The 27037-nt window shown below is 36.7% G+C and overlaps 1 protein-coding gene across 1 annotated transcript in view; it reads left to right on the top strand.

Annotated features, from left to right (window-relative positions):
- The window catches only part of OSBPL11 (oxysterol binding protein like 11), a 93276-nt gene that overhangs the window by 53254 nt on the left and 12985 nt on the right, over positions 1–27037 (top strand). The window contains exons 8-11 of the mRNA XM_055398416.2: positions 3924–4064; positions 10203–10701; positions 13529–13715; positions 24505–24687. Of these exons, the coding sequence (XP_055254391.1) occupies positions 3924–4064; positions 10203–10701; positions 13529–13715; positions 24505–24687 (1010 nt within the window). The remainder of the gene's footprint in view (positions 1–3923; positions 4065–10202; positions 10702–13528; positions 13716–24504; positions 24688–27037) is intronic.

Below are 27037 nucleotides of genomic sequence, written 5' to 3'. Positions count from 1 at the left end.
TTAAGCTTTTCTTGAAGAAAGGCATGCTCTCTAAGAAGAGGCGTTTCAAAAAGAAAAGAGAGCTTCCAGAATCTTCCATTCATATCATACCTTAGAATCAGTATTTATTTGCAAATGGAATTCCTTTTTTTTTCTATTTTATTAAGTGCTTGACTATTTTTAAAGATAACAAAAATATGTTCTTTAGCTTTTCTATAAAATTTGTTTTATCTCTTTAGTTTAATACTATTTTCATTAGAGTAAACTACACAATAAACTTTGTGTATAACTGTGTATAATAAAGTTAAGGCTATATTTGCATTATTAATCTGTGTCCTAGGTTCTGACCTCAAATGTAATAGTACCTTTCAAAAGCTGAAGAACATTATTTAATCAAGATCTATATTTTTCCTTTTTGACATTTCTCAAATGAAAAATTGTTATATTTGGTATTGTATATAGAAAGAGGAATGATCAGTTTTTCCCTCTGATTTATAATGAGTATATGTTCACAAATATACTTAATAGACTATATTATGCAACTGACTTAGAATGGATTACAGGAAGTACTTCCTGACAGACTTACTAGCCATAGAAAAGGGAAATTGAGAAATTCGCCTTTGGGAATCTCTCCTTAAGGTCATAAAAACAAATAATTGTGGTATATACAAGTAATTGTTGTATTTGATCTCTGAAGAAATGAATTGGACTCAGTTCAGTTCAGTTCAGTTGCTTAGTCGTGTCTGACTCTTTGTGACCCCATGGACTGTAGCACACCAGGCTTCCCTGTCCATCACCAACTCCTGAAGCTCGCTCAGACTCATGTCCATCGAGTTGGTGATGCCATCCAGCCATCTCATTCTCTGTCGTCCCCTTCTCCTCCTGCCTTCAGTCTTTCCTAGCATCAGGGTTTTTTCCAATGAGTCAGCTCTTCACATCAGGTGGCCAAAGTATTGGAGTTTCCTTTTCAGCATCAGTCCTCCCAATGAATATTCAGGACTGATTTCATTGATAGGATTGATTGGTTTGATCTCCTTGCAGTCCAAAGGACTCTTAAGAGTCTTCTCCAACACCACAGTTCAAAAGCACCAATTCCCACTCCAGTGTTCTTGCCTGGAGAATCCCAGGGATGGTGGATCCTGGTGGGCTGCCGTCTATGGGGTCGCACAGTCGGACACGACTGAAGCGACTTAGCAGCAGCAGCAGCAGCAGATAGCATATTAAAAAGCAGAGACATTACTTTGCCAACCAAGGTCCGTCTAGTCAAAGCTATGGTTTTTCCAGTGGTCATGTATGGATGTGAGAGTTGGACTGTGAAGAAAGCTGATCGCTGAAGAATTGATGCTTTTGAACTGTGGTGTTGGAGAAGACTCTTGAGAGTCCCTTGGACTGCAAGGAGATCCAACCAGTCCATCCTAAAGGAGATCAGTCCTGGGCGTTCATTGGAAGGACTGATGCTAAAGCTGAAACTCCGATACTTTGGCCACCTCATGCGACGAGTTGACTCACTGGAAAAGACTCTGATGCTGGGAGGGATTGGGGGCAGGAGGAGAAGGGGACAACAGAGAATGAGATGGCTGGATGGTATCACCGACTCGATGGACTTGAGTTTGAGTGAACTCCGGGAGTTGGTGATGGACAGGGAGGCCTGGTTTGCTGTGATTCATGGGGTCGCAGAGTCGGACACAACTGAGCGACTGAACTGAACTGAAGCTTCAGGATAAAATCACTCTTCTTTCTCCACAAAGGCTGGCGTCTGAGACCCCTGTCCCGCTAACAGGGTGAAGGCAGTCAGCACTGAGACTCATTCTCTCAAGGGCCTCCCAGCCCCAGGCAGTCCCTCCCCTCTTTTTCTGGGAAGTGCGTTTCATGGCTCAGCCTTGGAGAAGAGAAGCTGAAAGAGAGAGTGATTTATGGAGAAAATTAAAATACATGAATTTAATATTGAAAAAAAAAAAAAAAACAAAAGCACCAATTCTCCAGTGCTCAGCATTCTTTATAGTCCAACTTTCACATCCACATGTGTGACACTGGAAAAACCATAGCTTTGACTAGACGGACCTTTGTTGGTAGGGTAATGTCTCTGCTTTTTAATATACTGTCTAGATTGGTCGTAGCTTTTCTTCCAAGGAGCAAGCATCTTTTAATTTCATGGGTGTAGTCACCATCTGCAGTGATTTTGGAGGCTCAAAAAATAAAGTCTGGCACTGTTTCCATTGTTTCCCCATCTAGTTGCCATAAAGTGATGGGACTGGATGCCATGATCTTCATTTTCTGAATGTTGAGCTTTAAGCCAACTTTTTCACTCTCCTCTTTCACTTTCATCAAGAGGCTATCTTTAGTTCTTTGCTTTCTAAACTGGACTATTAATTGATTTATCAGAATTTGAGCTAATAAAGATTTTATTGATAGAAGGGATGATAGAAGGGAAGAAGAAAAAAGGAGAACAAAGGCAAAAAAATGACCAGAAGTTCATTATTTTTCATCCCTATCACCATGTTTTGTATTTTGTTTTTAATATTTTAAGAATATTAACTTGCCTCCAATAAAAAAAATAAAAAATGAAGAATATTAAGTTCTTGATTTTACGCCTGATTAGGATTGGTTTTCTTTGTCTAACTACAGAGAACAGATGGGCTTCTTGTTTGATAGGATTTGCTTATGGGAAGAGAAAATTAAAAGCAGAGACATTAACAGAATCATTTCTTTTTTAAAACCCTCATAACTTAAAATTTAACACTTTACCAAAGATAATATACTCATGAAAGCTCTCTTGCACAAAGGTAATGAAAAGAAGTACCCCTGAGAAAGATCATATTCCATCCCCACATAAACATGGAAAGTGACATCCAATAAGATTATTTAGAATTTTGGGATTTGAAACTGTTACTGGTTGTTTAAATTAAAATAAGAAATTAGATTTCTCTGACTTCCCTGGTGGTCGGTCCAGTGGTAAAAAATCCATCTGCCAATACAGGGAACACAAGTTTGATCCCTGGTCCAGGAAGATTCCACATGCCACAGGGCAGTTAAGCCTTTGTGCCACAACTACTGAGCCAGCGAACCACAACTGCTGAAGGCCATGTGCTCTTGAGCCTGTGCTCTGCAACAGGAGAAGTCACTGAAATGAGAAGCTCGTGCACCACAAATAGAGGGTAACCTCCTCTTGCCACAACTAAAGAAAGCCCACGTGCAGCAACAGAGACTCAGCACAGCTAAAATTAATAAATAAATCAAATTTAAAAACAGAAATGAAATTAGATTTCTTTTAAGCAGTTATTTGGAGCTAAGACCTTTTAAGAGTAGGGTAAACAATTTTGGCTTTTCAAGGGGTTGTTTTATTGATTGATTGAAAAACTGTGCAGAGAATGTTTTGTGGTCTTAAGACTGCATAACCAACTACAGGGTTTCCATACCTGCACCTAGAATTCTCTTCATCCCCAAGGTTTCTTCCTGACAACTCCAAGGATGAGTAAATATCTAAATACAGATTACAGAAGTAAGACTGGATATGTACAATCACTTTAAAATTTTACTTTTACAGTATTAGCTTAAAAATAGGGCGAATATTTAATTCTCAAAGCATCTTGAATTATAGATAGTAGTAGGGTCCCTAGGCAGGTGGAGAAAGCCTTCAAAACCTGAATTTCAGATGAGGCATTTTTTCCACTCTTCCTGTAAAATCCTATTTTTCACAAAGTATATGTATTTTATGTGTGATGCTTATGACAAAACAACAATATGTTCAATGTCAGTGATAGTGCGTTCATTGAAGGAAATCTATTCCATGGCCAAATGATGTAAGTTGTATTTTCAGAAAGATTTTTGTCTGCTCTCAGTTTCGTTTAGGCCCAATATGTCTTCATCTGATGTTTATACTTTTATTCTTAGTGCATATTGATATGCACTTGTAACAATAGACTTTTGCTTTATTTTGCATCAAGGAACCTGAAGAAATAAATGCAGATGATGAGGTGGAAGATACTTGCGACAACAAGGAAGATGACCTGGGAGCTGTGGAAGAACAACGCAGTGTTATCCTACATCTCTTATCACAGCTCAAGCTGGGCATGGACTTAACAAGAGTAAGTAATGGGATAAATAGTCTATGAAGATCATTTGGTCAGGACTATACCTATAATTGTTAATGCTGTCAGGGCTTTTTAGTCTTTATGAGTTGGTTTCTTTTTCTCTTGATCAACATTTCTTATTTTCATTAAAAATGTGATGGTTTTTTTGTGCGGATTAAGTCACATGGCAGCTAAAGACCTATAGTCTTGTTTCTGTGCAAAATAAGAGTCCATGGGAATACAGAATTGGAAAATCTAAAGAAAAGGATTTAATCCCATAAAACCATTAAAGTCGTTGATCCTTCTGCTTTATTCTTATTTCCCATGTTTGATAGTACATTTTGGGTATTATCTGTAACAGAGGTCAGCAAACATTTTCTGTTAAGGATCAGATAGTAGATGTTTTTAGCTATATGGGCATAGATCTCTGTTGTAGCTGTAGTTGATTCTCGAACAATGTAGAGGTTAGGGACACTAGCCCCTCATGCAGTTGAAAATCCGCATATAATTTTTGACTCCCTCAAAATGTAGCTACTAATTTATTTACTGGAAGCCTTACCAATAACATAAATACTCAGCTCAACTTTTGTTTATATGTGTTACTAATACTAGACCTCAAAAATGAAAAGAACGTAAAAAATATTCATGTTTATTTACAGGTATAATAATTTATGCATTGATAATGATGAAGCAGCAACATGATTGTTTTATGGTATCCTAGTGTAATAAGCTTCATGGTAGCCTAGCCTATATACTAATGAATAAATTGTTATAAAATTTTTGTGACATACAGTATTACAGTCATATTCATGATACAATATAGGAAACATTGTTCAATTTTTAAAAATCCCACATACCTGTGATAATACACAGTTTCTTGCATTATGAGAGAGGTATGATAGTTATGGTAATATAATTTTTTGAAAGCAAAGTTATGAAACAGAAAACTAACATATTCATTTTATATTATGTAATACTCTCCTTAAACCTGTGTAAGGGTAGACTATCCACCTCAATACAAATCTTGCACATGATGTTCTTCATGTATATTTTGTATATTTATTGGAAAAAAAATCCATGTATGAGTAGATCTGCATTTCAAACCCATATTGTTTAAGGATCAGCAGTATTCAACTCAGCCTTTGAAGTGTAAAAGCAGCCATGGATAATACTGGGTTGACCAAAAAGTTCATTTGGGTTTTTCCGTGTAACACCTGACAGAACAAACCTTTTGGCCAACCCAGTATGTTGGATTGGAATGGGTGTATTTCCACACAGAACTATATTACACAAACAGGAGGCCAGATTTGACCCGAAGGCCATAGTTTGCACACCCCTGGTCTGCAGGCTTGCTACTTTAAAAATGTGGCATGAATTAATTTGATGGTGGGAGTCCTTTTACTGTGTGCTGTGCTTAGTTGCTCAGTTGTGTCCAACTCTCTGCGACCGCATGGACTGTAGCCTGCCAGGCTCCTCTGTCCTTGGGGATTCTCCAGGCAAGAATACTAGAGTGGGTTGCCATGCCCTCCTCCAGGGGATCTTCCTAACCAGGGACTGAACCCAGGTCTCCCACACTGCAGGTGGATTCTTACCATCTGAGCCACCAGGGAAGCCCAAGAATACTGGAGTGGGTAGCCTATCCCTTCTCCAGGGGAGCTTCCTGACCCAAGAATTGAACCAGGATCTCCTGCATTGCAGGTGAATTCTTTACCAGCTGAGCTACCAGGGAAGCCCCCTTTCACTATATATGTGTATATCAAATCCCTACAATGTACACTTTAAATAACTTATGGTTTTATTTTTCAGTTATGCCTTAGAACTGAAAGAAGAAAAAAAAATCTGAAAGTCAGTATCATCACCATCACCTGAGAACTTGTTAGAAATGTATAATCTCGGCCCCAGTCTCAAAGTTAGAGAAATCTGAATCTGCGTTTCAGTAAATATGTATATATACATTAAAGTTTGAGAAGCACTGATGTATGGTTTTAAATTTTAGGCCCATCTTCTCCACTTCCAGTTTATCTAATGAGTGTGCCTTAATTTGTTTTAACAATTAATCCACGACATTGATTTAGAAGGCCAATGAGGTTCAAAACCTATGTATCTTAGGCATTTACTACTGTGGAATTATATATTTTGAATCACTACTGACACTACTTTGCGTAGTGTGGAATTTCAGAATTGACTTCAGGATGTATATTTCAAATTGAGGTTTTCAATGCCTGTGAGGTAGTAAAAGTATAAATTAAAAGGTTGTTTGACTCCAGTGAATTACCTCCCTGAAAATGTAACTTAAATAAAAAGCATTTTGCTTTTAGCATTCACTTTGAAGTATTTCAAAATCAAAAAACATATTTCTTTACTTAGACTTACAGTAATTATAAGAAAGTTTGTAAGTAGATTCAGTTAATAACCTACTATGGTGCAGATATTTTAGGAATAAAGAAAGCCATCTAACAAGTCATCTTTCATCTAATCTCAGTATTTCAACTGGGTATCATTTTTATTCTAGAAATGTTTTCGTATTAGTGGTTTAGAAAACACTAGTTTTAAATTTGGTTAAAATGAGCATTAGGTGTAGAGTTTATTTGGTTATTGTGGTATTTGCTGTCTTCTGGTAAATTTAGATTTGTCAGTCATAAGAATAATGTTGGGGTTTATGAGGCATTAGAACATTTGAAAAGAATGTGCTGTAATAATAATCCGCATGATACATTCTCTCTTGACATAGATAATGAATTCAATGTAGTTTGTCCACATTTGTGTATTGTTAATTGAAAAAAATACGTATATATTTTATCTGTATATAAAATCATTAACTGATCACAAATTATAGTCCATGGGGTTGCAAAGAGTTGGATACGACTGAAGCGACTTAGCATGCATATAATATCATTTTTTAATTTTTTTAATTTTATATTTATGTATTTTTAATCGGAGGATAACTACTTTACAACGTTGTGTTGGTTTCTGCCATGAAATGAAATGAAAGTCACCGAGTCGTGTCCAACTCTTTGCGACTCCATGGATAGTCCATGGAATTTTCTAGGCCAGAATACTGGAGTGGGTAGCCTTTCCCTTCTCCAGGGGATCTTCCCAACCCAGGGATCGAACCCAGGTCTCCCGCATTGCGGGCAGATTCTTTACCAGCTGAGCTACAAGGGAAGCCCATACATCAACATAAATCAGCCTTAGGTATACATATGTCCCCTCCCTTCCACCTCCCACCCCATCCTACCCCTCAGGGTTGTTACAGAGCACTGGGCTAAGCTCCCTGTGTCCCACTTATCTGTTTTACATACAGAAATGTGTGTGTTTCAATGCTATTCTCTCAATTCATCCCATCCTCTCCTTCCCCTCTGTGTCCACAAGTCTGTTCTCTATGTCTCCGTCTCTATTGCTGCCCTACAAATAGGTTCATCAGTAACATCTTTCTAGGTTCCATATATTTGAGTTAATATACAGTATTTGCTTTTGTCTTCCGGACTTCACTCTGTGTAACAGGCTCTAGGTTCATCCACCTCACTAGAGCTGACTCAGGTTCGTTCCTTTTTATGGCTAATATTCCATTGTGTATATGTACCACAACTTCTTTATTCATCTGTCGATGGACATCTAAGTTGCTTCCATGTCCTGTCTATTAATAGTAAACAGTGCCACAGTGAACATTGAAGTACTTGTGTCTTTTAGAATTTATATACATTTAAAATAATGGTACTTTTTGAACAACATCAAAGAACATGGTAACTGAACTGCAGTCATGTACACCTCCTGTCTAACAGTGACTCTGAGACAGCAGAGTTATCAAGCCACCTTATATTCCAGACACTGTTCTAGGTACTGTGACTACAGCAACAAAGAAGGTCCTTACTTGCATATTGTGAATAAGTAACAGCTGTTTTCTCCGTTATTTTGTTCTTTTAAAAATAGTGTCATGAATTTAGTATAAACTTTTCAAAGAAAGTTTTTGAAAAATGAAAGGAAAACTATAATTCTGCCATCCTAACAACACAAATGTTACTTTTTGTTATTTCTTTTCAGTTTTTCTCTATATAATTATATTTTATATCCAATTTTATAACATTTTCATTGTTTTCAGTTAGTATCTTTTCTTTGTAAAGTGTATTGCATACGTAGAAGACTGGCTAGAGTGCATAGAAACAGTTCAGAAAACAATGGTAAAACAAATGCCTGTGTGCCCACCTCTAAGGCACAGAACATTGCCAGGTCTTGGAAGCTCTCTGAGTGCCCCTTCCAGTGGTAGTCCTCTCTTTTTCCCTAGATGTAACAATTTAGCTTGTCTTTTGTGTTAATCGTCCCCTACTTTCATTTATAGTTTTACCACCTATTTATGTACCCTGTCACAGTGTTACTTAAGGGAAAGTGAATAGTGAGTACAATCTTGGCTGTATATTTTCTTTATATTTTTTATGAGAGGTATTCTTAGAGATCTGATGTTTCTTGGATTTCCGCTCATGTTTAAGTATAGGGGAACTAAAAACCTGATTTTAAGTTTTGAACATGTGAGTGGAGCCTGTGCTTTTCGACACTGAGTAATCTGAATTTGTTGGGGAACCTGATGTTAGTATCATTAGATTTTTCCTCTAGGGTTAGTCAAGTTCCCCTAGAAGAAAATTCTTCTAACTTCTTGCTTGATAGGTAAAGCAAGTAGGAGTTAGGGAGGAGAAGAAAGCTAGGTTGGAAAGTGTCTTAGTATCAATCGTTTAATTTATAGAGGGTTACTTTGTACCCTTTTATCATATCATTTAACTAGACCCAGAGTATTCTTGGGCATCCCTGTGGCTCAGCTAGTTAAGAATCCACTTGCAATGCGGGAGACCTGGGTTTGATCCCTGGGCTGGGAAGATCTCCTGGAGAAGGGCATAGCTTCTTCTCCAAACCCATTCCAGTATTCTTGCCTGGAGAATCCCCATAGATAGAGGAACCTGGTGGGCTACAGTCCATGGGGTTGCAAAGAATTGGACACAACTGAACTGACTAAGCACAGTACAGAGTTAAAAATATAGACTGTTTTAATTTTATTTTCACATTTCTAACTTCCTAAGACTAGATTCTTGAAAGAATCGTTATTAGGCTAAATGAATATGAAATCTTTAGGCTCCTGAAAAAATGTTGCCAGATTGTTTTGTCACAGAGTTGAACCAGTTTCAGTGCTTCTCCAATTCTGCTTTCAATAAAATGTTTAATCTCCCTTTTATTTACCTGGCTTTAAGTATCAAAAGGTCTTTTCTTAGAATTAGTCTTCTTGTGCTTAAAATTAAATGTAAATTACCAATCTCTTCCCTTACGTCTTTCCCCCTATGGTAATACTTTTATCCAATCTAGGAATTTGAAGTGGTTGTTTGTTTTTTTTTTCAGTTGACCCTCTTTAAGTCCTGAATTGATTGTTCAACCTTAACCATTTGGAAAGGCTATTTCATTTTAAGCATGCTTATATTTTTTAATTTATTTTTAATTGAAGGATAGTTGATTCATAACATTGCGCTTGTTCCTGCCATACATTAATAATAAGCTCTGGGTTCGTCTACCTCATTAGAACTGACTCAGATGCATCCCTTTTTATAGCGAGTAATATTCCATTGCATATATGTACCTTAACTTCTTTATCTATTCATCTGTTGATAGACATCTAGGTTGCTTCCATGTCCTAGCTCGTGTAAATAGTGTTGCAAGGCACATTGGGGTACGTGTGTCTTTTTCAATTTTGGTTTCCTCAAAGTATAGCAGGCTTATTTTTTACTGAGACAAATTTCTTTTCTTTTGTGACTCTGCTTTTAATACCCGTCTAGAATGAAATATTTTCGGGGAAATAAGAATCATTCTCTACAGATGTATCAGGTCTTTGAGAAGACCTCTAATTAGAAATATAAAGACCAAAATAAAGAAACAGACTTGAAAGAAGCAGAAATCTCGTGGGAGAATAGAGGACCAGACCAGAAAGGTCCTCACCTTTATCTTCTAACCCTTCTCTTGAATTTTAATTTTTCCTATCATGTTTTAATTTTTTCTGAATTTTCTTTTTCAGAAAGCATTCTTGTTTCACATGCATAATATCATCTGTTCTCTGAAAGTATTTATTACTGGTTTTTTGTACTTCCCTCTTTGGTTGATTTGTTGTTATTGTTGTTTTAGGTGGTGCTTCCTACATTTATCCTAGAGAAGCGATCCTTGTTGGAAATGTATGCAGACTTTATGTCTCATCCAGACCTATTTATAGCCATCACTAATGGAGCCACAGCTGAGGACCGGATGATTCGTTTTGTTGAGTACTACCTTACCTCATTTCACGAAGGCCGTAAGGGAGCCATTGCTAAGAAACCATACAATCCTATCATTGGAGAAACGTTTCACTGTTCCTGGCGGATGCCCAAAAGTGAGGTAGCATCCAATGTCATTAACAGCTCTTCTACCCAGGCCATCACAAATCATGTACCTCCATCAGAGGAGGCTTTGAACCAGATGGGTTCAGACTGTTACACGGTCAGATTTGTTGCTGAGCAGGTTTCCCATCATCCTCCAGTCTCAGGATTTTATGCCGAATGTGCAGAGAGGAAGATGTGTGTAAATGCACATGTCTGGACTAAGAGCAAATTCTTAGGCATGTCAATAGGCGTGACGATGGTTGGGGAAGGTAAGTAGAAAAATTTATTCTCCAATTTTTCATATCAAACTATAGCCTTAAATTTGGGAAAGCTAGATAAATATCAATTGTAAATTTGAACTGTATGTGTACTACTTTTTCCCCAATTCCTAGTATGTTTCAGAATGTTGATAGAGGGGAGAGGGTGAATCTATCAACAAATAAAATTTTTTTTTGCAATTTTTTTCCTGATTTTAAATGTAAATTATTTTTATTATAGAAAATTTAGTAAACTTAGAAAAGTGTCAAGGTGAAATCTAATCCCTCCATTCAGAGATAGATAAATTTAGCTAGTATTTTGTATTCTTTCTGTGTGTGTGTGTTCATGCTTTCAGTTTTATAAAATTAGTATTCTATGTAGTTGTGTCCTCCTTTTTGCAGTGAATATTTTCTCAAGTTATTGATAATGCTTTAAAACATAAAACGTGTTTTTATTATAAATAGCACTCAAGAAATATTTTCTAGGTAAATCTATGTCTATATCTTTTATATATCATAGGAAATATTCATAAAATATTTTAAAATATACTGCCAAACTTTAAATCTATTCCAGCACAAATGATTATAATAATTACAAGTAATGTTTTCTTTTAATTTCTTTTAACAATTGAAAGAAGTTCTTAGCCAAAAAACACAAAAATACAAAAAACAGATTAACAACAACAGACAAGTCTCCACAGAAATCATTGCAGAGTTAATGAAAATATAATGGCAGAAAAAAAACTCTGCCATTTTAATGTCAAAGGAACACTCCTATGCATGAGAAAATTTGTTTTAAATATAAACTGACACTGTAAGCATGATGTAGTTAGGCCTGTGACCCTCACATTTGAGATTGTGTTGTTTTAGCCCTGAAGAAAATATTTTATTCCTCTTACAAGCATTCCTCATCTTTAACACCTATTGTGCTATGAGTCAGTTTCCAAGTAATGTTTCAAACTAATCAAATTTTTTATAACATAGTAAGATATTGTATTAGTTAAAAAAAAAAAGAGTTGGCTAACTCCGTTATAAAGTCTATCACATTGACCTGGGGCTCTTCACAAAGCAGTTTACTTATTTTAGAGATGAAAAACCTGAAGTCTGGTAGTGATGGAATGTGTCCAGAAATATAGAAATTAAGACACAGTCAGATTTAGACTCTCATCCTTTGGCACACTCTCCCCAAGGGCAGTTACTCTTACCAGTTCATGAGATAGAAAGTATCTGGTAGCTTCTCCCAGGCTAAGAAAGGAAATACCTCAAGAAATGAGGAAAAGCATTAATGTCTTAATCACATGTTAAATGAGATGGTGGTATTGATAGTTTTTTTTTTTAATTATTTAAGTGCTGGTTATATATTCATAGATTTGTCTTTTTAAAATTAAATACCTGTTGACTCCCTCAACAGAAAGTAAATTAAATCAGAGAATGGAACTTCTGACAATTTATTTTGCTCCTGTTAGCAGCTCTGTTTTTATTTTAAAGTAGGAAGAAAATGTGTTTAATTATTAGATAAATGAGATTTTAGAATTCTTTGAATTTCAGTTATCCTAGCTAGTCTTATTTTCCTGTTCACTAATTACATATTTCTTGGACCTTAAATTCCATAATGAATGTTAACTCATGTTAACTATCTTCCTAGAAATAAAAGATCCTGAATCCAATTTTTAAGGCCAAATGTTTTTAGAAAAGAACATGATATCCTTTCCAACTTAGAATTTATCAAGTTATTATCAAATACTTGAATAACCAAATATGTTATATATATATATGTCTCTGACAGCTCCCATTATATACAAATATATACAAAACCATGTTTCTTTTCATATGGCTCAATTTATTGTTGCCCTATGTGAAAACTATTAAGAACAATACAAAAGATAGTTGCTGTTGCTTTATGTAAAGTAAACTGCTTTAGAACTCAATCTATTTATCTGTCCTAAAAATTTGACTATATTAAAACATAATTTTTGCCCTTTTTTGTGAACATTAAGAACACAGTACTTCACGAGCATTTATTAAGGGAGAGATACCCTCAGAGTTCAAACTAGCAGTACATATCCAGTTCAGTGTTTATTTTGATGGTGAACTAGGTAATGAGCTTAGGTTAGTAATGTAATTAGCTCAGGTCTCCTCAATGTCACTTAATCATCTGTGATAGACTGATTATTCATTAATGTAATTCCCTTTTTTTACCTGTAACTCTCTTTCTTATATGTTTTTTAAAGTCATCTTTTAATATACTATCATTTAAGTCCCATTAGAATATTGTTTGAAAACTGCCATTTCTAACTCTTGTAGCTTTGCTTAAATATTTTAGAATTTGGCAAGCAAAATTATTATGATGACATTAGTTTATATCATAAAATAACTTTTTCCTATCATAATATGCATAAAATAAAATGAAGAACTCCCCCCATGTTGTTTGAGATTAAGGTCTATGTTATGTTAGATATTTAGTTATCCTAAAAGCTACTTTAAAAGTTATTAGTACTAGCTAAAGATCAGATCTTATGATGATACAGTCTAGCTTGGACTTAAATTCTGACTTGAAGTTTTATTTTGTTTTTAGGAGCATTAGGGGGAATTTTGTTCCATGAACCCCAAAGGGGATAATAACATCATAATGAAAGTAACCTTGATTAACTGTTACCATGAATTATTGTCAAATGTAATTGTAAATGATTCCAATTTCATGCAAAGCAAAAAGAAAGTTAAGCAAAATTATGATGTTCCTTTACCAGGCAGAAGAAAATCCTAATATGGATTTTTCATAGCTATCTTTTTTTTGTTTGTTTTCTAAACATATTTTCCACCTTCATGTTTTCACATTCAGGTATCCTCAGTCTACTGGAACATGGAGAAGAGTATACATTTTCTCTGCCTTGTGCATATGCCCGGTCAATTTTAACTGTTCCTTGGGTAGAACTGGGTGGCAAAGTCAACGTCAACTGTGCAAAAACTGGGTACTCAGCCAGCATCACTTTTCATACTAAGCCATTTTATGGTGGCAAACTGCACCGGTAAGAGTGTTTTAGTGATATCTGGCTCTTATCAGTTTAATCTTGTGTTATAACTCATTCATTTTCTGCTTTGTTTTTTGTGAAATGGGGTTGGATTTCTATTCATGTTTTTTTAATATATTTCATCTTTGAAGGAATTCTGGAAATTATTATCTGATTTTTAAAATAGTGACAGATCTATCTACTCTAATAAACTAGAACTCCTAACAAATAGTATGTTGTTTCTGGTCCAATTTCTGCATTTAAAGTGATTCAGACTTGGACTGAGACTTTGGTAGAGGTAATATTGCTACAGATTAGGAAGAAAATATATCTACTAATCTATAAAGAATAATTCAAGAAGCACAATGATGGAAGTCAATATCTTTAGGCACCAATACTGAATAATAACTTTGTTCTGATTCTATCTAGGAATGGGCCAGTTATTATACTCCTTTAATGGCTTGTTGGTCTCTGTAGCACTCTTCCAGATCACCCAGCTACATGAAGACAAGTTTTCTAACAGGATCCTCAAAAGAATACTCTTTGTTTTAGCTGTTGATATCTATTCTGATTATTCTGAAGTAGGGATAGTTTTCTTTACAGTTTGTATTAAAGAATAACATATAAAAGTATGTAAGTTGATTTTGGGCCATTTCAAATAGTGTTTCTAGAACATTGGTGAATGCATGAATTTATGTTTGATAGATACCTAGGAGTGGAATTGTTGGGTCGTAGGGAATTAAAATTTGACTTTATTATTGCAAAAAGTTTTCTTACATGGTTATACCAGAATGCACTAGCTTCAGTCATGTATGAAACTTTCAGTGTGTATAGCTATTTTACTTCTTTACCAGACAGCTGGTACTGAACAGTCTTAGAAGTGGAAAGATTTATTGACTGCCAGGCATTGAATGGGCCTTAAAAAATACAAATTTCAAAACACTGAAGCACAGAATTAAAGAAAAAAAATTGCTCAAACAGAACCACTGGAGATTATCAAAATAGTTGTCCTTTATCCTCAGAGAAGGTATTATTATGGTTCACATTTTGTGGATGATTTCCTGCCTTTACTGTATCATTTACTGGTGAGCTTTCCCATTCATAACTTCCCTTGTGGCTCAGCTGGTAAAGAATCCACCTGCAATGTGGGAGACCTTTTTTCGATCCCTGGGTTGGAAAGATTCCTTGGAGAAGGGAATGGCTACCCACTCCAGTATTCTGGCCTGGAGAATCCGTGGGCTGTATAGGCCATGGGGTTGCAAAGAGTTGGACACAACTGAGCGACTTTTACTTTCACTTTCCCATTCATAATTTTTTTGTCTCTAGTTGTTGCCTTTTCTTCTCTACCTAGAGAAGTTCCTTCAGCAATTATTGTAAAGCTGATTTGGTGGTGCTGAATTCTGTTAGCCTTTGCTTTTCTGTAAAGCTCTGAACAAGAGCCTTGCTAGGTAGTTTTCTTGGCTATAGGTTTTTCCTTCTCATCACTTTAAAATATTGTGCCCGCAGAGGTACAATATATCCTATCCTAGCTTGCAAAGCTATTACTGGAAATAATTAGCTGATAACCATATTGAGATTCCCTTGAATGTTATTTGTTGCTTTTCATATTTTCTCTTTGTCTTTAATTTTTGTCAGTTTGATTAATATATATCTCAGTGTGTTCCTCCTTGGGTTTATCCTGTATGGCACTCTCTATGTTTCCTGGACTTGGGTCATTATTTCCTTTTCCATATTAGGGGAGTTTTCTGTAATCTCTTCAAGTATTTTCTCAGACCTTTTCTCTCTCTTCTCCTTCTGTGCTGTGCTGTGTTTAGCCATTGTTGTATCCGACTCTTTGTGACCCCACCAGGTTCTTCTGTCCCTGGGGATTCTCCAGGCAAGAATACTAGAGTGAATTGCCATGCTGTCCTCCAGGGGATCTTCCCAACCCAGGGATCGAACCCAGGTCTCCTGTATTGCAGGTGGATTCTTTACCGTCTGAACCACTAGGGAAGCCCTGTTCTCTTTTGGGACCCTTCTCCTTCTGGGACCCCTATTGTGCGAATGTTGGTGCATGTAATGTCCTAGAGGTCTCTTGAACTGTCTTCATTTCTTTTCATTATTTTATCTTTATTCTGTTCTGCAGCAGTGATTTCCACTACTTTGTTTTCCACCTCACTTATCTGTGCTTCTGCCTCTTTTATTCTGCTATTGATTCCTTCTAGTGTATTTTTCATTTCAGTTATTATGTTGTTCAACTCTGTCCTTTATATCTTCCAGCTCTGTTAAACATTTCTTCTATCTTCTTAGTTTGTGCCTCTCTTCTTCTTCTGAGGTCTTGGGTCATCTTTACTATCTTTACTCTAAATTATTTTTTCAGTAGATTGCCTGTCTTCACTTCATTTAGTTATTCTTCTGGGTTTTTTTTGTTTGTGTTTCTTTGGATACTTGGAAACTTTTTGATATGATAGTGATTCTGACAAGGGTGAGATAATATCTTATTGTTTTTTGATTTGCATTTCTCTAATGGTTAGCAGTATTGAGCATCTTTTCATGTTCGTGTTAGCCATCTGTATGCCATCTTTGGAAAACTGTCTGTTTAGGTCTTTTTGCCCACTTTTTGATTGGGTTGTTTGGGTTTTTTTGATACTTAGTATGAGGCGTTTGTATATTTTGGATGTTAACCTCCCCGCCTTTTATTGGAGGTTAGTTGCTATACAATATTGTGGTGTCAACGCCTTATTGATCAAATCATTTTCAAATATTTTCTCATATTCCATAGTTTTTCTTTTCATTTTGTTGATGGTTTTGTTTGCTGTGCAAAAGCTTTTAAATTTAATTAGTTCCCATTCATTTTTGCTTTTGTTTCTTGTACTAATCCAAGAAAATACTGCTACAAGTTATGCTAAAAAGTGTTTCTCCTATGTTCTTCTCTAGAAGTTTTATGGCTTTAGGTCTTTAAATCATTTTGAGTTTATTTTTGTATATAGTGTGAGGGAAATAGAGTAAGTGTGAGTTTCTTTCTTCTTAGAGATACAGTCTTGTCCACCCTGTCAAATTATAGCTTTTCCCAATGATGTTTTGATCTGCTACTGGTTAACTTCTACATGAGCCCTTGAATTTGATATTTTTGGAGCTTTGTACAATTGATACTCCCTTTTTCCTCTAGGATTACCTTTCAGAAGTTTGAAAACAACTGTTGTGTACTCTTTTCATGTTTAATAAATTGAGAGTTACACCTACATATTGGCTGTATGTATAGAATTTCTCTAGGGAGAGATCTTTAATATTATAAGGTTTTTAATAGATAGTTATTGAAGAGTTTCCTTTATTCCTATTATTCAAGGTGTTGTTCTCCAGTAAATTCTCACGTTTTATAAGTGTTGCTCAATGAATAAAGAATTTTCCACATTCATTTAATTGAACTTGTATCTGCTCTATGAATTCTCTGGTACTCATCAAGAGTCTCCTGTTAAAGACTTCTTCCCATTCATTGTGTATATAGGATTACTCCCCAATGTGAATTGTCTTCTGTACACTGAGGCCAGAGCTCCAGCTCAAGGGTCTCCTACATTGATTTCAAAAATAGCGTTTCCTCCTCAGAGTTCTCTGATGTCAATTAAGGTAGAGCTGTGGCTAAAATCTACATTTACTGGCCATTTACTACAGTTACTACATTTGTAGGGTCCTTCTCCAGTGTAATTATCTTGTATTACCTGAGTAAAGTAGTCAAGTAGTGATGAAAGACTGTCCCACATAGATCGCATTCATACAGGGTTTTTTAAATTTTTTTGATATGGACTCTTTCATGTGGTTTAAGGAGTGAATGATTGTAGAGAGTTGCCTCACAGCCTTTATCTTCATATAATTTTCCTCTTCTTTGTTTTCTCTTGTGCCATTTAACATATGAATGACTAATGAAAGTTTTTCTCCAGGGTGAGTTCTCCCATGTCTATATTGAGTAAATAATGACTGGACTTCTTTTGAAATCATTATTATTTATCATAAGGCTTCTCTGCTCTGTGAACTCTAACACTCAGCAATACCCACTCTTCCTGATGAAGTCCATAATCATGTCCTTTGACTTCCTGTGTCTGCATTTTTGAAAACTCAGCTGTTGTCTGTCTCACTCAGTATTCCCTGCTAGGAGCAGGCAGTAAACAAGCAAAGCAGAGATGTGCTGACGAGCCTGATGCCCACCAATGGCTGAATCTCCAAGGGCATCTCCAGAGAGCAAATTTGCAGGATTAGGATTCAGGTTGGCGAGTAGGAGGAAAGGAGGCTAATTTTATAGTTCCTTTTTTCTCTGTATGTGATTTTCATAGCCCTTCTACTCAAAAATAGTTTCATTTATTTGACTGCTTTGTACCCACAATTTTGTTGATACAGAATCTATTTTAAAAGAGGGACTTTATTTTTTTTTAATTTATTTATTTTAATTGGAAGCAAATTACTTTACAACATTGTATTGGTTTTGCCATACATTGACATGAATCCGCCCCGGGTGTGCATGTTTTCCCCATCTTGAACCCCCCTCCCACCTCCCTCCCCATATCATCCCTCTGGGTAGAGGGACTTTAAAAGATAGGGCACGTTCAGCCTTCCTTTTATGATTTAACATTCCTATCATATTATCTTTATTAATATTTTTGTTGACAAATTCAGTATTTACTCTGAAGGCAGTGGAAGCCAATGAAACTTTCAAACATTTAATGATATATTTTATTTTACTTATTTTTATCTTTTCTTTTGTAATCATTTCAAACCCACAGAAGAGTTATAAAAATTCTCATGTCCCCTTTACCTAGATTTCCAGTTGGTAACATTTTGTTACAATAGCCTTATCAAAATCTCTATATATTTATACACACATACTTTATTGTCATTGTTGTTTTATTGTTATTATTATTCCTGAAACATTTGAGAGTTAAAAACATCATGACACTTTACACCAAGTATTTTATCCAGAATTTCCCAAGAACAGGAAAGTGCTCTTACATAATTACTCTGTCCATGATATTCTCCAGGCAAGAATACTGGGCTGGGTAGCCATTCCCTTCTTCAGGGGATCTTCACAACCCAGGGATTGAACCTAGGTGTCCTGCATTGCAGGCAGATTCTTTACTGTCTAACCACCAGGGAAACCATCATAATCATGAATGTTGTCAAATTCAGGAAATGTAAATTGATACAGTACCATTATCTAATGTATAATCCATATTAAATTTTTGTAAATTGGCCTGATAATTAGCGATGTATTCTCTCCTGACCCAGGATCATGCATTACATTTTCTTGTTATATCCCTTTAGTCTCATTTAACTGGCAATATTTCTTCAGCCTTTCTTTGTCATTTATAACATTGACATTTTTTAAGAATACAGGCTGGTTTTATAAAATGCATCTCTTTAATATGGGTTTGTTTTTTGTTTTAGGTTCAGGTTATACATTTTTGATAAGAATACAATATGAGCAATGTTGTATCTGGAAGTGATATGCTTCCCATCAATAAAGATCAATTTGGTGGCAGATAAGATTAGATTAGGGGTGTGTGGGGGGACATTAGAAATTGGGAGACCAGTTAGGCATTCAGAATGGACAGACTTAAAGGAGTAACTGGTATAGGGGAAGCCAGTATATCTAAGGTAAGTTTGGATGATGACCTAGTTATCTATTGTTTGTAATAAACCTCTCTAAAATTTAGTGCTTAAACAGCAATTTATTATTATCTTTATAGTTCTGTGGATTGGCTATGCTCAGTTAGGTGATTCTCACATGGCATCTTTCATGTGGTTGTAGTTGGGCCTCGATTGTGGCTTCAGTTACCTACGGGCTTGAGCCAACTAAGTATCAGAAGCAGCTCAGTCACATGGGAGGCAGGAGAGCTGGCTGTTGACCAGGGCCTCAACTGGGGCTGTAATCCAAGGGGGACTGCATGTGGCCTTTCCACATTACTGGAGCTTCTCTTATCTTGACAGCTGGGTTCCTAAGAGGGAGGGAGTATCCAAAACCTAGAATTTCAGAAGCCTTACTGGCTTTTGATACCTGGTGTTCATACTTTGACTTTTGAAGACTTCTAATAATTTTAGATAGATATCCTTGGTTTGTTAATGATCAGTCATTATATTTGCCATCTTATTTCTTTTAATACTTTACTTAAGTTGGCTTCTTTTCTCCTTTCACACCTTTTAACCTGTCCACAAGGCCACAAGCATTGGGTCTTTTTGTTACCTGGAAGTATACTTTTGGTTGACTCTAGAGTTTCCTCATTATTTCCACTGTGATATCCCTTAAAACCAATTATTTCACTTAATTTCTCATTTAAAAGATTAATATTAGGAACAGGTTTCTCTGTTTTGATATCTTTTCTTCTTTGATTTTACAGAATATTTTAACTTAGATTCTCTTTGGTGTCTTTATTAGCCATGCCTCCTTCCTCAGACATAGCCTAGATTTTTACTGCTATCTGCAATCAAGCAGACACATTATCTGTTGTCTGCATTTGGTATAAATATATTATCTTCCACTTGCCTTTCCTTACGCCCTCATTTTCCACAGCTATCTCTGATGGAGCCAAGCAGGCCTAGTTAAGTGTGCCTCATGCCCTTTTCCATATCCTGATCCCATTTTCCATTTTAAAATATACGTAGTGGTATAATGTCATTAAGATTGTGTCAGCTAACTGCTAAGTGGCACACTGAAGATATAGAAAAGAAAAAAAAACAACACCTGCCTTCAAGAAGCTTTTGTTTTTCAGCTGCTAAGTTATGTCTGACTCTTTGTGACCCCATGAACTGTAGCACACCAGGCTTTCCTGTTCTTCTCTATCTCCCAGGGTTTCCTCAAACTTGTGTCCATTGAGTTGGTGATGCCATCCAACCATCTCATCCTCTGTCATCCTCTTCTCCTGCCCTCAGTCTTTCCCAGCATCAGGGTCTTTTCCAACAAATTGGCTTTTCACATCAGGTGGCCAAAGTATTGGAACTTCAGCTTCAGCATCAGTCCTTCCAGTGTATACTCAGGGTTGGTTTCTGTTAGGATTGACTTGTTTGATCTCCTTGCTGTCCAAGGGATTCTAAAGAGTCTTCTCCAGCCTCACAGTTTGAAAACATCAATTCTTCGGTACTCAGCCTTCTTTATGGTCCAACTCCCTTGTCCGTACATGACTACAGAAAAACCATAGCTTTGACTACACTTACACGGTCCATATATGGACCTTTGTCGGCAAAGTGAGGTCTCTGCTTTTTAATACGCTGTCTAGGTTATCATAGCTTTTCTTCCAAGGATCAAGTGTCTTTTAATTTCATGGCTGCAGTCACAGTCCACAGTGATTTGGGAGCCCAAGAATATAAAATCTGTCACTGTTTCCACTTTTCCCCATCTGTTTGCCATGAAGTTTTGGGACCATATGCCATGATCTTAGTTGTTTGAATGTTGAGTTTTAAGCCAGTTTTTTTCACTTCACTCTTTCACCCTCATCAAGAGGCTCTTTAGTTCTTCTTTGCTTTCTGCCATTAGAGTGGTATCACCTGCATAGCTAAGGTTGTTGATATTTCTCCCGGCCATTTTGATTCCAGCTTGTGAGTCATCCAGCCTGGGATTTCGCATGATGTACTCTGCATATAAGTTACATAAGCAAGGTGACAGTGTACAACCTTGACATATTCCTTTCCCAGTTTGGAGCCAGTCTGTTGTTCCATGTCCGGTTCTAACTGTTACTTCTTGTCCTGCATGTAAGTTTCTCAGGAGACAGGTAAGGTGGTCTGGTATTTGAATCTCTTTCAGAATTTTCCAGTTTGTTGTGATCCACGCTGTCAGAGGCTTTAGTGTAGTCAAATGAAGCAGATATTTTTTTTAATTCCCTTGCTTTTTCTATGATCTAAAGGATGTTGGCAATTTAATCTCTGGTCCTGCTGCCTTTTCTAAATCTAGCTTGTGCATCTGGAAGTTCTCTGTTTATGTACTGTTTAAGCCTACCTTGAAGAATTTTGAGCATTACCTTGATGGCATGTGAAATGAGCACAGTTGTATTGTAGTTTGAACATTCTTTGGCATTGCCCTTCTTTGGGGTTGGAATGGAAACTGACCATTTGCAGTCCTCTGGCCAGTAAATTTGGAAAACTCACAGTGGCACTCAATATGTCAAGAAGCTTAGACATTCTAGTATTAAAATTCAGGACCCTATCTTTGGAAAGCATTTGTAAGGCTTTTAGGAAAAACTCATATATAACAGACAGTTAAAAATAGCATCTGTTATTATAATAAGCATGGTGATGGAAAAGGATGAGTGTTCTCTTGTAGTGGCATTGAGTAACGTGATAGGACAGTGTGTCCTGTAGTTGTTCTGCATAAAATAGAATTATCTTTCATGTGGTGTTTCTTATATACGTATCAATAAAATCCAAAGCTGAAGTCTTAACTTTCAGTCTTTAAATAAAAGCTTCCTGTATGAAGCCAAGTTTATATATCCAGTGATTTTCTAGTATTCTGTGGGCTTCCCAGTTGGCGTTAGTGGTAAAGAACCCACCTGCCAATGTAGGAGACATAAGAGACAGGTTCAGTCCCTGGTTGGGAAGATCCCCTGGAGGAGGGCATGACAGCCCACTCCAGTATTCTTGCCTGGAGAATCCCCTAGACAGAGGAGCCTGGCAGGCTGACGTCCATAGAGCTGCACAGAGTAGGGCACAACTGAAGTGACTTAGCATGCGTGTATGCATGACCTATCTCTAGCACGTGCAGTTCTTATTCCCTGCCCCATTACTTGTCATGGTGATCTTGCTGTGTAACTGCAGTAAGCAGCAAAGAGTCCGTGTAACCCAGCATGCTTGTTACTTTTTAAGTGGAAAGGCTTGTGACAGAGATAATGATAACTTGAGAGATTGTGGCAATAAAAGAAAGATCAAGTGAGAAATGGATTATTATCCCTAAGTTTGCAGAATATAGTTTTGGGTGTGTCTGGTTGTAAGATGGAAGAAGTGAGTGTTTAGTGCCATTTCTTTATATCCTGTTTGGTTAGATATACATTTTCAAGGAAGGAAACAATGTTATGCAGGTAGAATCAGGGAAGAAACATGGATGTCACAAAAATCAGGGGAAACCCCTTAGCAGCATAGTTATTTAAGTTCATATGCTTTGAATTGTAATCCAGAGTTCCCACTTCTGCTCTTATCTAGCAGACTTGGTGTTCTTTGTGTCTAACTAGCTACAATTAAGCCTAACTTTTTTATTTTTTTCTAACTTTTGATTTTTGATGTTTGGTCTGCTCTTGGATTCCAAACCCTAGTACACCTTCATCTCTAAGATCTGGTTCATTTGCTTATTGGCTCCTGTGCTGTTGTTGACGTTTAGTCACTGAGTCGTGTCTCATCCTTTTGCCCCCGGCCATGAACCCCGTGGAGCCTGCCAGGCTTCTCTCCATGAGATTTCCCAGGTGACAATGCTGGAGTGGGTTGCCATTTCCTTCTCCAGGGCATCTTCCTGACCCAGAGATCGACCCAGTGTCTTCTGCACTGTAACCAGGTACTTTACCACTGAGCCACCAGGAAGCCCATTGGCTTGTATACCTCTGTCTTGAGTTTTGAATTTGTAGGCCATTCACTTCTCCTGATTAAAAGCTATGGATTCCCTAAATTCAACCATATCCTTCTGATTCCCAGGCCCTTGACTTATATCTGACAAATGCTACTTCGGGTTCCTGAGCTGTCACCTGAACATGGGCTTGGGTCCTTTGGATTCCCTTTTGAATCCAGATAAATCATAATCCCTGGTACACTGACCAAACCCTAATATTTGCCCACTATTCTTTGAGTTCTCAATCTTTGTCTAGTCTTACCCTGTTGTTTGTGTCCAACAGTGAACATAGAGTACTTCATTAAAAATAATTAGACCTGTTTTCTATTCCAGTCTTCATTTGAGCTGCATCCTATCTGTCTGTTGATAAACCAACCAGATAACCCTTCATTAAACTTTCAACAGTAGTGCTTGAGCACTCTCAGAGTATTGTGTTGCTGGCAATAATTTTTGTATGCCAGTGCTCTTTTTAAGAGACTTATAAAATTTTTAATATATCTTATTTTTTTCTATCATTATCTGGTTTCTGTATTTAACTTAAAATTGAGCTTATGTGATTTTATACAGAATTTTTGTGTCCAGAATTTCAGATTTTCTAAACTTTTTTTTTTAATTTAAAAATTATTTATTCATTTATTTATTTTTGGATGCACTGGGTCTTCATTGCTGTGTGTGGGTTTTTTCCTAGTTGCAACAAGTTGGGGCTCCTCTTCGTCATGGTGCATAGTCTTCATTTCAGTGGCTTCTCTTGTTGCAGAGCACAGGCTCTAGGGCCCATAGATTTTAGTAGTTGTGGTGCACAAGGTTAGTCGCTCTGTGGCATGTGGAATCTTCCTGGACCAGAGACTGAAGCCATGTCTCCTGCATCGGCAGGTGGATTTTTATCCACTCCACTACCAGGGAAATCTAAAGGGACTTTAATTTTTTAAATAAAAGTTAATATTTTTCATATTCCTACTTAGTTTTAATGTTATAATAGTTGTTTGTAGCAGAAATTAAAATATCATACTTTGTGATCATTTATGGTAAATCTCTAGTTTGATTCCCAGTATTCTTTCTAAAATTAAATTAATATTATTGGAAAAAATTATCTTGGAAACTATCATGGATTTACAAAGACTATGACTTTGGCACTGACGAAGCGAATTGTGTAACTATTTTAAACAGAATTCACAAAGTACATTCTTGGGGTTTTAAAATCCCTAAGAAACAAGCACAATATTACTTATTAAAGCTTTTTTTCTTCCTGCCTGCTTCTAGGGTTACAGGTGAAGTAAAGCACAACATCACCAACACTGTTGTATGCAGAGTACAGGGGGAATGGAATAGCGTTCTTGAGTTTGCTTACAGCAGTGGAGAGACAAAATACGTGGACTTGACTAAGTTGGCAGTGACGAAGAAAAGAGTAAGACCTTTGGAGAAGCAGGATCCATTTGAATCCAGGTGTGTCATCCTTGCATCCATCAGGAAAGAGCAGAAAGTCTAGATCTTAATTTAAGCCTTTTCACTAATTTCTAACCCTTGGCAAGTCACTTCACCACTTTAGATAAGCTTCCTCATCTGTAAATTGAAAGTGTTGGCCTGATCTCAAGGTTGTAAACACTGTACCAGCCATGACATTATGTGTACATAGTCACATTTTAGTAATAATAAAACATTTGTAAACTGGACAAAAATACTAACTTTTAGCAGTTAAAGGATCACTCTCTTTGTTATACAAACTCTTACAAATTATTAATAAAAAGATGGGTACCCTAATAAGACAATGGGCAAAGACATAAAGAGGTAGTTCACAAAAATAGAAGAAAACGGTACACATTAAGAAAATGGAAAATTGTTCATTATAATTAGGAGTCAAAAAAATACAAATTAACAGTAAGACAATAAATTTTTTAAATGGTATCTCTTTTGGGAAAAAGTGAATAGACGTTTTCATATTGTTGGTTAGAGAGGTAAACTGCTACAACCTTCCTAGAAGGTATTTTGGAAATACATGTCATAGGCCTTTAAAAGTAAATGAAATGGGGGACTTCCCTAGTGGTCCAGTGACTCCATGCTCCAAATGCAGGGGCCTGAGTTCAGTCCCCAATCAGGGAAGTAGATCCCACATGCCACAACAAAGATCAAAGATCCAATGTACCGTGTCAAAGACCCGTCACACCAACTAAATAAATAAATAAAAATAAACGTTAAGAAAAAAAGAAAGAGATAAATGAAATGGGGCTTTCCCTGGTTGCCCAGTGGCAAAGAATCCTCCTGCCAATGCAGGAGATAATGGGTTCGATCCCTGGTCTGGGAAGATCTCACATGCTGCAGAGCAGCTAAGCCCATAGGCCACAACTATTGAGTCTGTACTGTAGAGCCCAGGAGCCACAAATACTGACGCCCATGTGCTGCAGAGCCCATACTCCACAACAAGAGAAGCCACGGCAGTGAGAAACCCGAGCACCACAACTGGAGAGTAGCGCTCGCTTGCTGCACCTAGAGAAAAGCCCATGCAGCGATTAAATAATTCTTTTAAAAAGTAAATGAAGTGGCTCTATATGTGTTAATAAGGTAGTCTCCAGAATGTATTGGCAGTAGTTGCTTCCAGAGAGGAATACTGGAGTCTAGGCTTTCCAGGTGGTGCAATGGTAAAGAATCTGCCTGCCAGTGACGAAGACGCAGGAGATGTGGGTTTGATCCTTGGGTCAGGAAGATTCCCTGGAAGAAGAAATGGCAGCCCAATCCAGTATTCTTGCCTGGAAAATTCCATGGACAAAGGCGCCAGGTGGGCTGCAGTCCCTGGGGTCACAAAGAGTCAGACACAGCTGAGCCACTTATTCGTCTCTCTGATAAGAAACAGACTTACTCTTCACAGAATGCCCTTTTGTACTGTTTAAATTTTATATCATATGTAAATATTACTATATCAAACATAAGGAAGCATTAACCATCTTAAGATCACATAAATGGAACAAAACCATTTATAAGCAGATGTTTAGTACCCATTATCCAAAATCTCAGGTTGGTTCAAAAAACAAAACAGTAGTGATTGAAAAAAAAATCCTTCTTTAGGATTATTTAGGATTTATTTAGGAGCATGCGTCAAGGTTTGGTTTGTGGACCCCTGGGGCCTTTGATATTTGTACCAGGGGTTTGCAAGTTGAGAAAGCTTTCTTAATAACGCTAAAATGTTTTTTGTCTTTTTCACTCTGTTGGCATTTGCAGTGGTACAAAAGCAGTGGTGGGCCTTAGCACCGTTTGAGGCGGTGGCATCAAACTGTAAATGCACTCATGGTATTCCTTACTGCCCTGCAGTTTTTTTTCTACGTTGCAATGTTTTCAAAGCCATTTTCTTTTAAAAATGTCCTTGAAACGTAGTACATGTTATTAGTTTTGTTAGATCAGGAACATTGATTACCTGTCTTTTTAAAAAGTGTTCTGCATGACACATTTGGAGTATACCTAAAGCACTTGTGCTAGATTATAAAGTACACTGATTATCTGAAAGAAGAGAACTTGTGCAACTGATGGAGTTACAAGCAAACTACCCTTTCTTGAAGCACCATTTTTACTTAGATGGTTGACAGACAAATTAAGACTATTATAATTTTAATATTGGGCAGACATTTTTCTTGTAAATGAACGTTGTGAACATGGCACTTAAGGGAAAGCAATTGGCAGTATTTTTTTTTTTGCTAATAATAAAATTTAAATGGAAACAGCCATCCATTGACAGATAAATTGATAAGCAATTTGTGATGTGTATTTATAATGGAATATTATTCAGTCCTAAAAAGGAAAGGAACTC

This window comes from Moschus berezovskii, chromosome 1 (genome assembly GCF_049115385.1).
Source record: "Moschus berezovskii isolate FMDL1 chromosome 1, NW_MosBer_1.0, whole genome shotgun sequence".
NCBI lineage: Eukaryota > Metazoa > Chordata > Mammalia > Artiodactyla > Moschidae > Moschus > Moschus berezovskii.
This window is presented reverse-complemented; position numbering and strand designations above follow the sequence as displayed.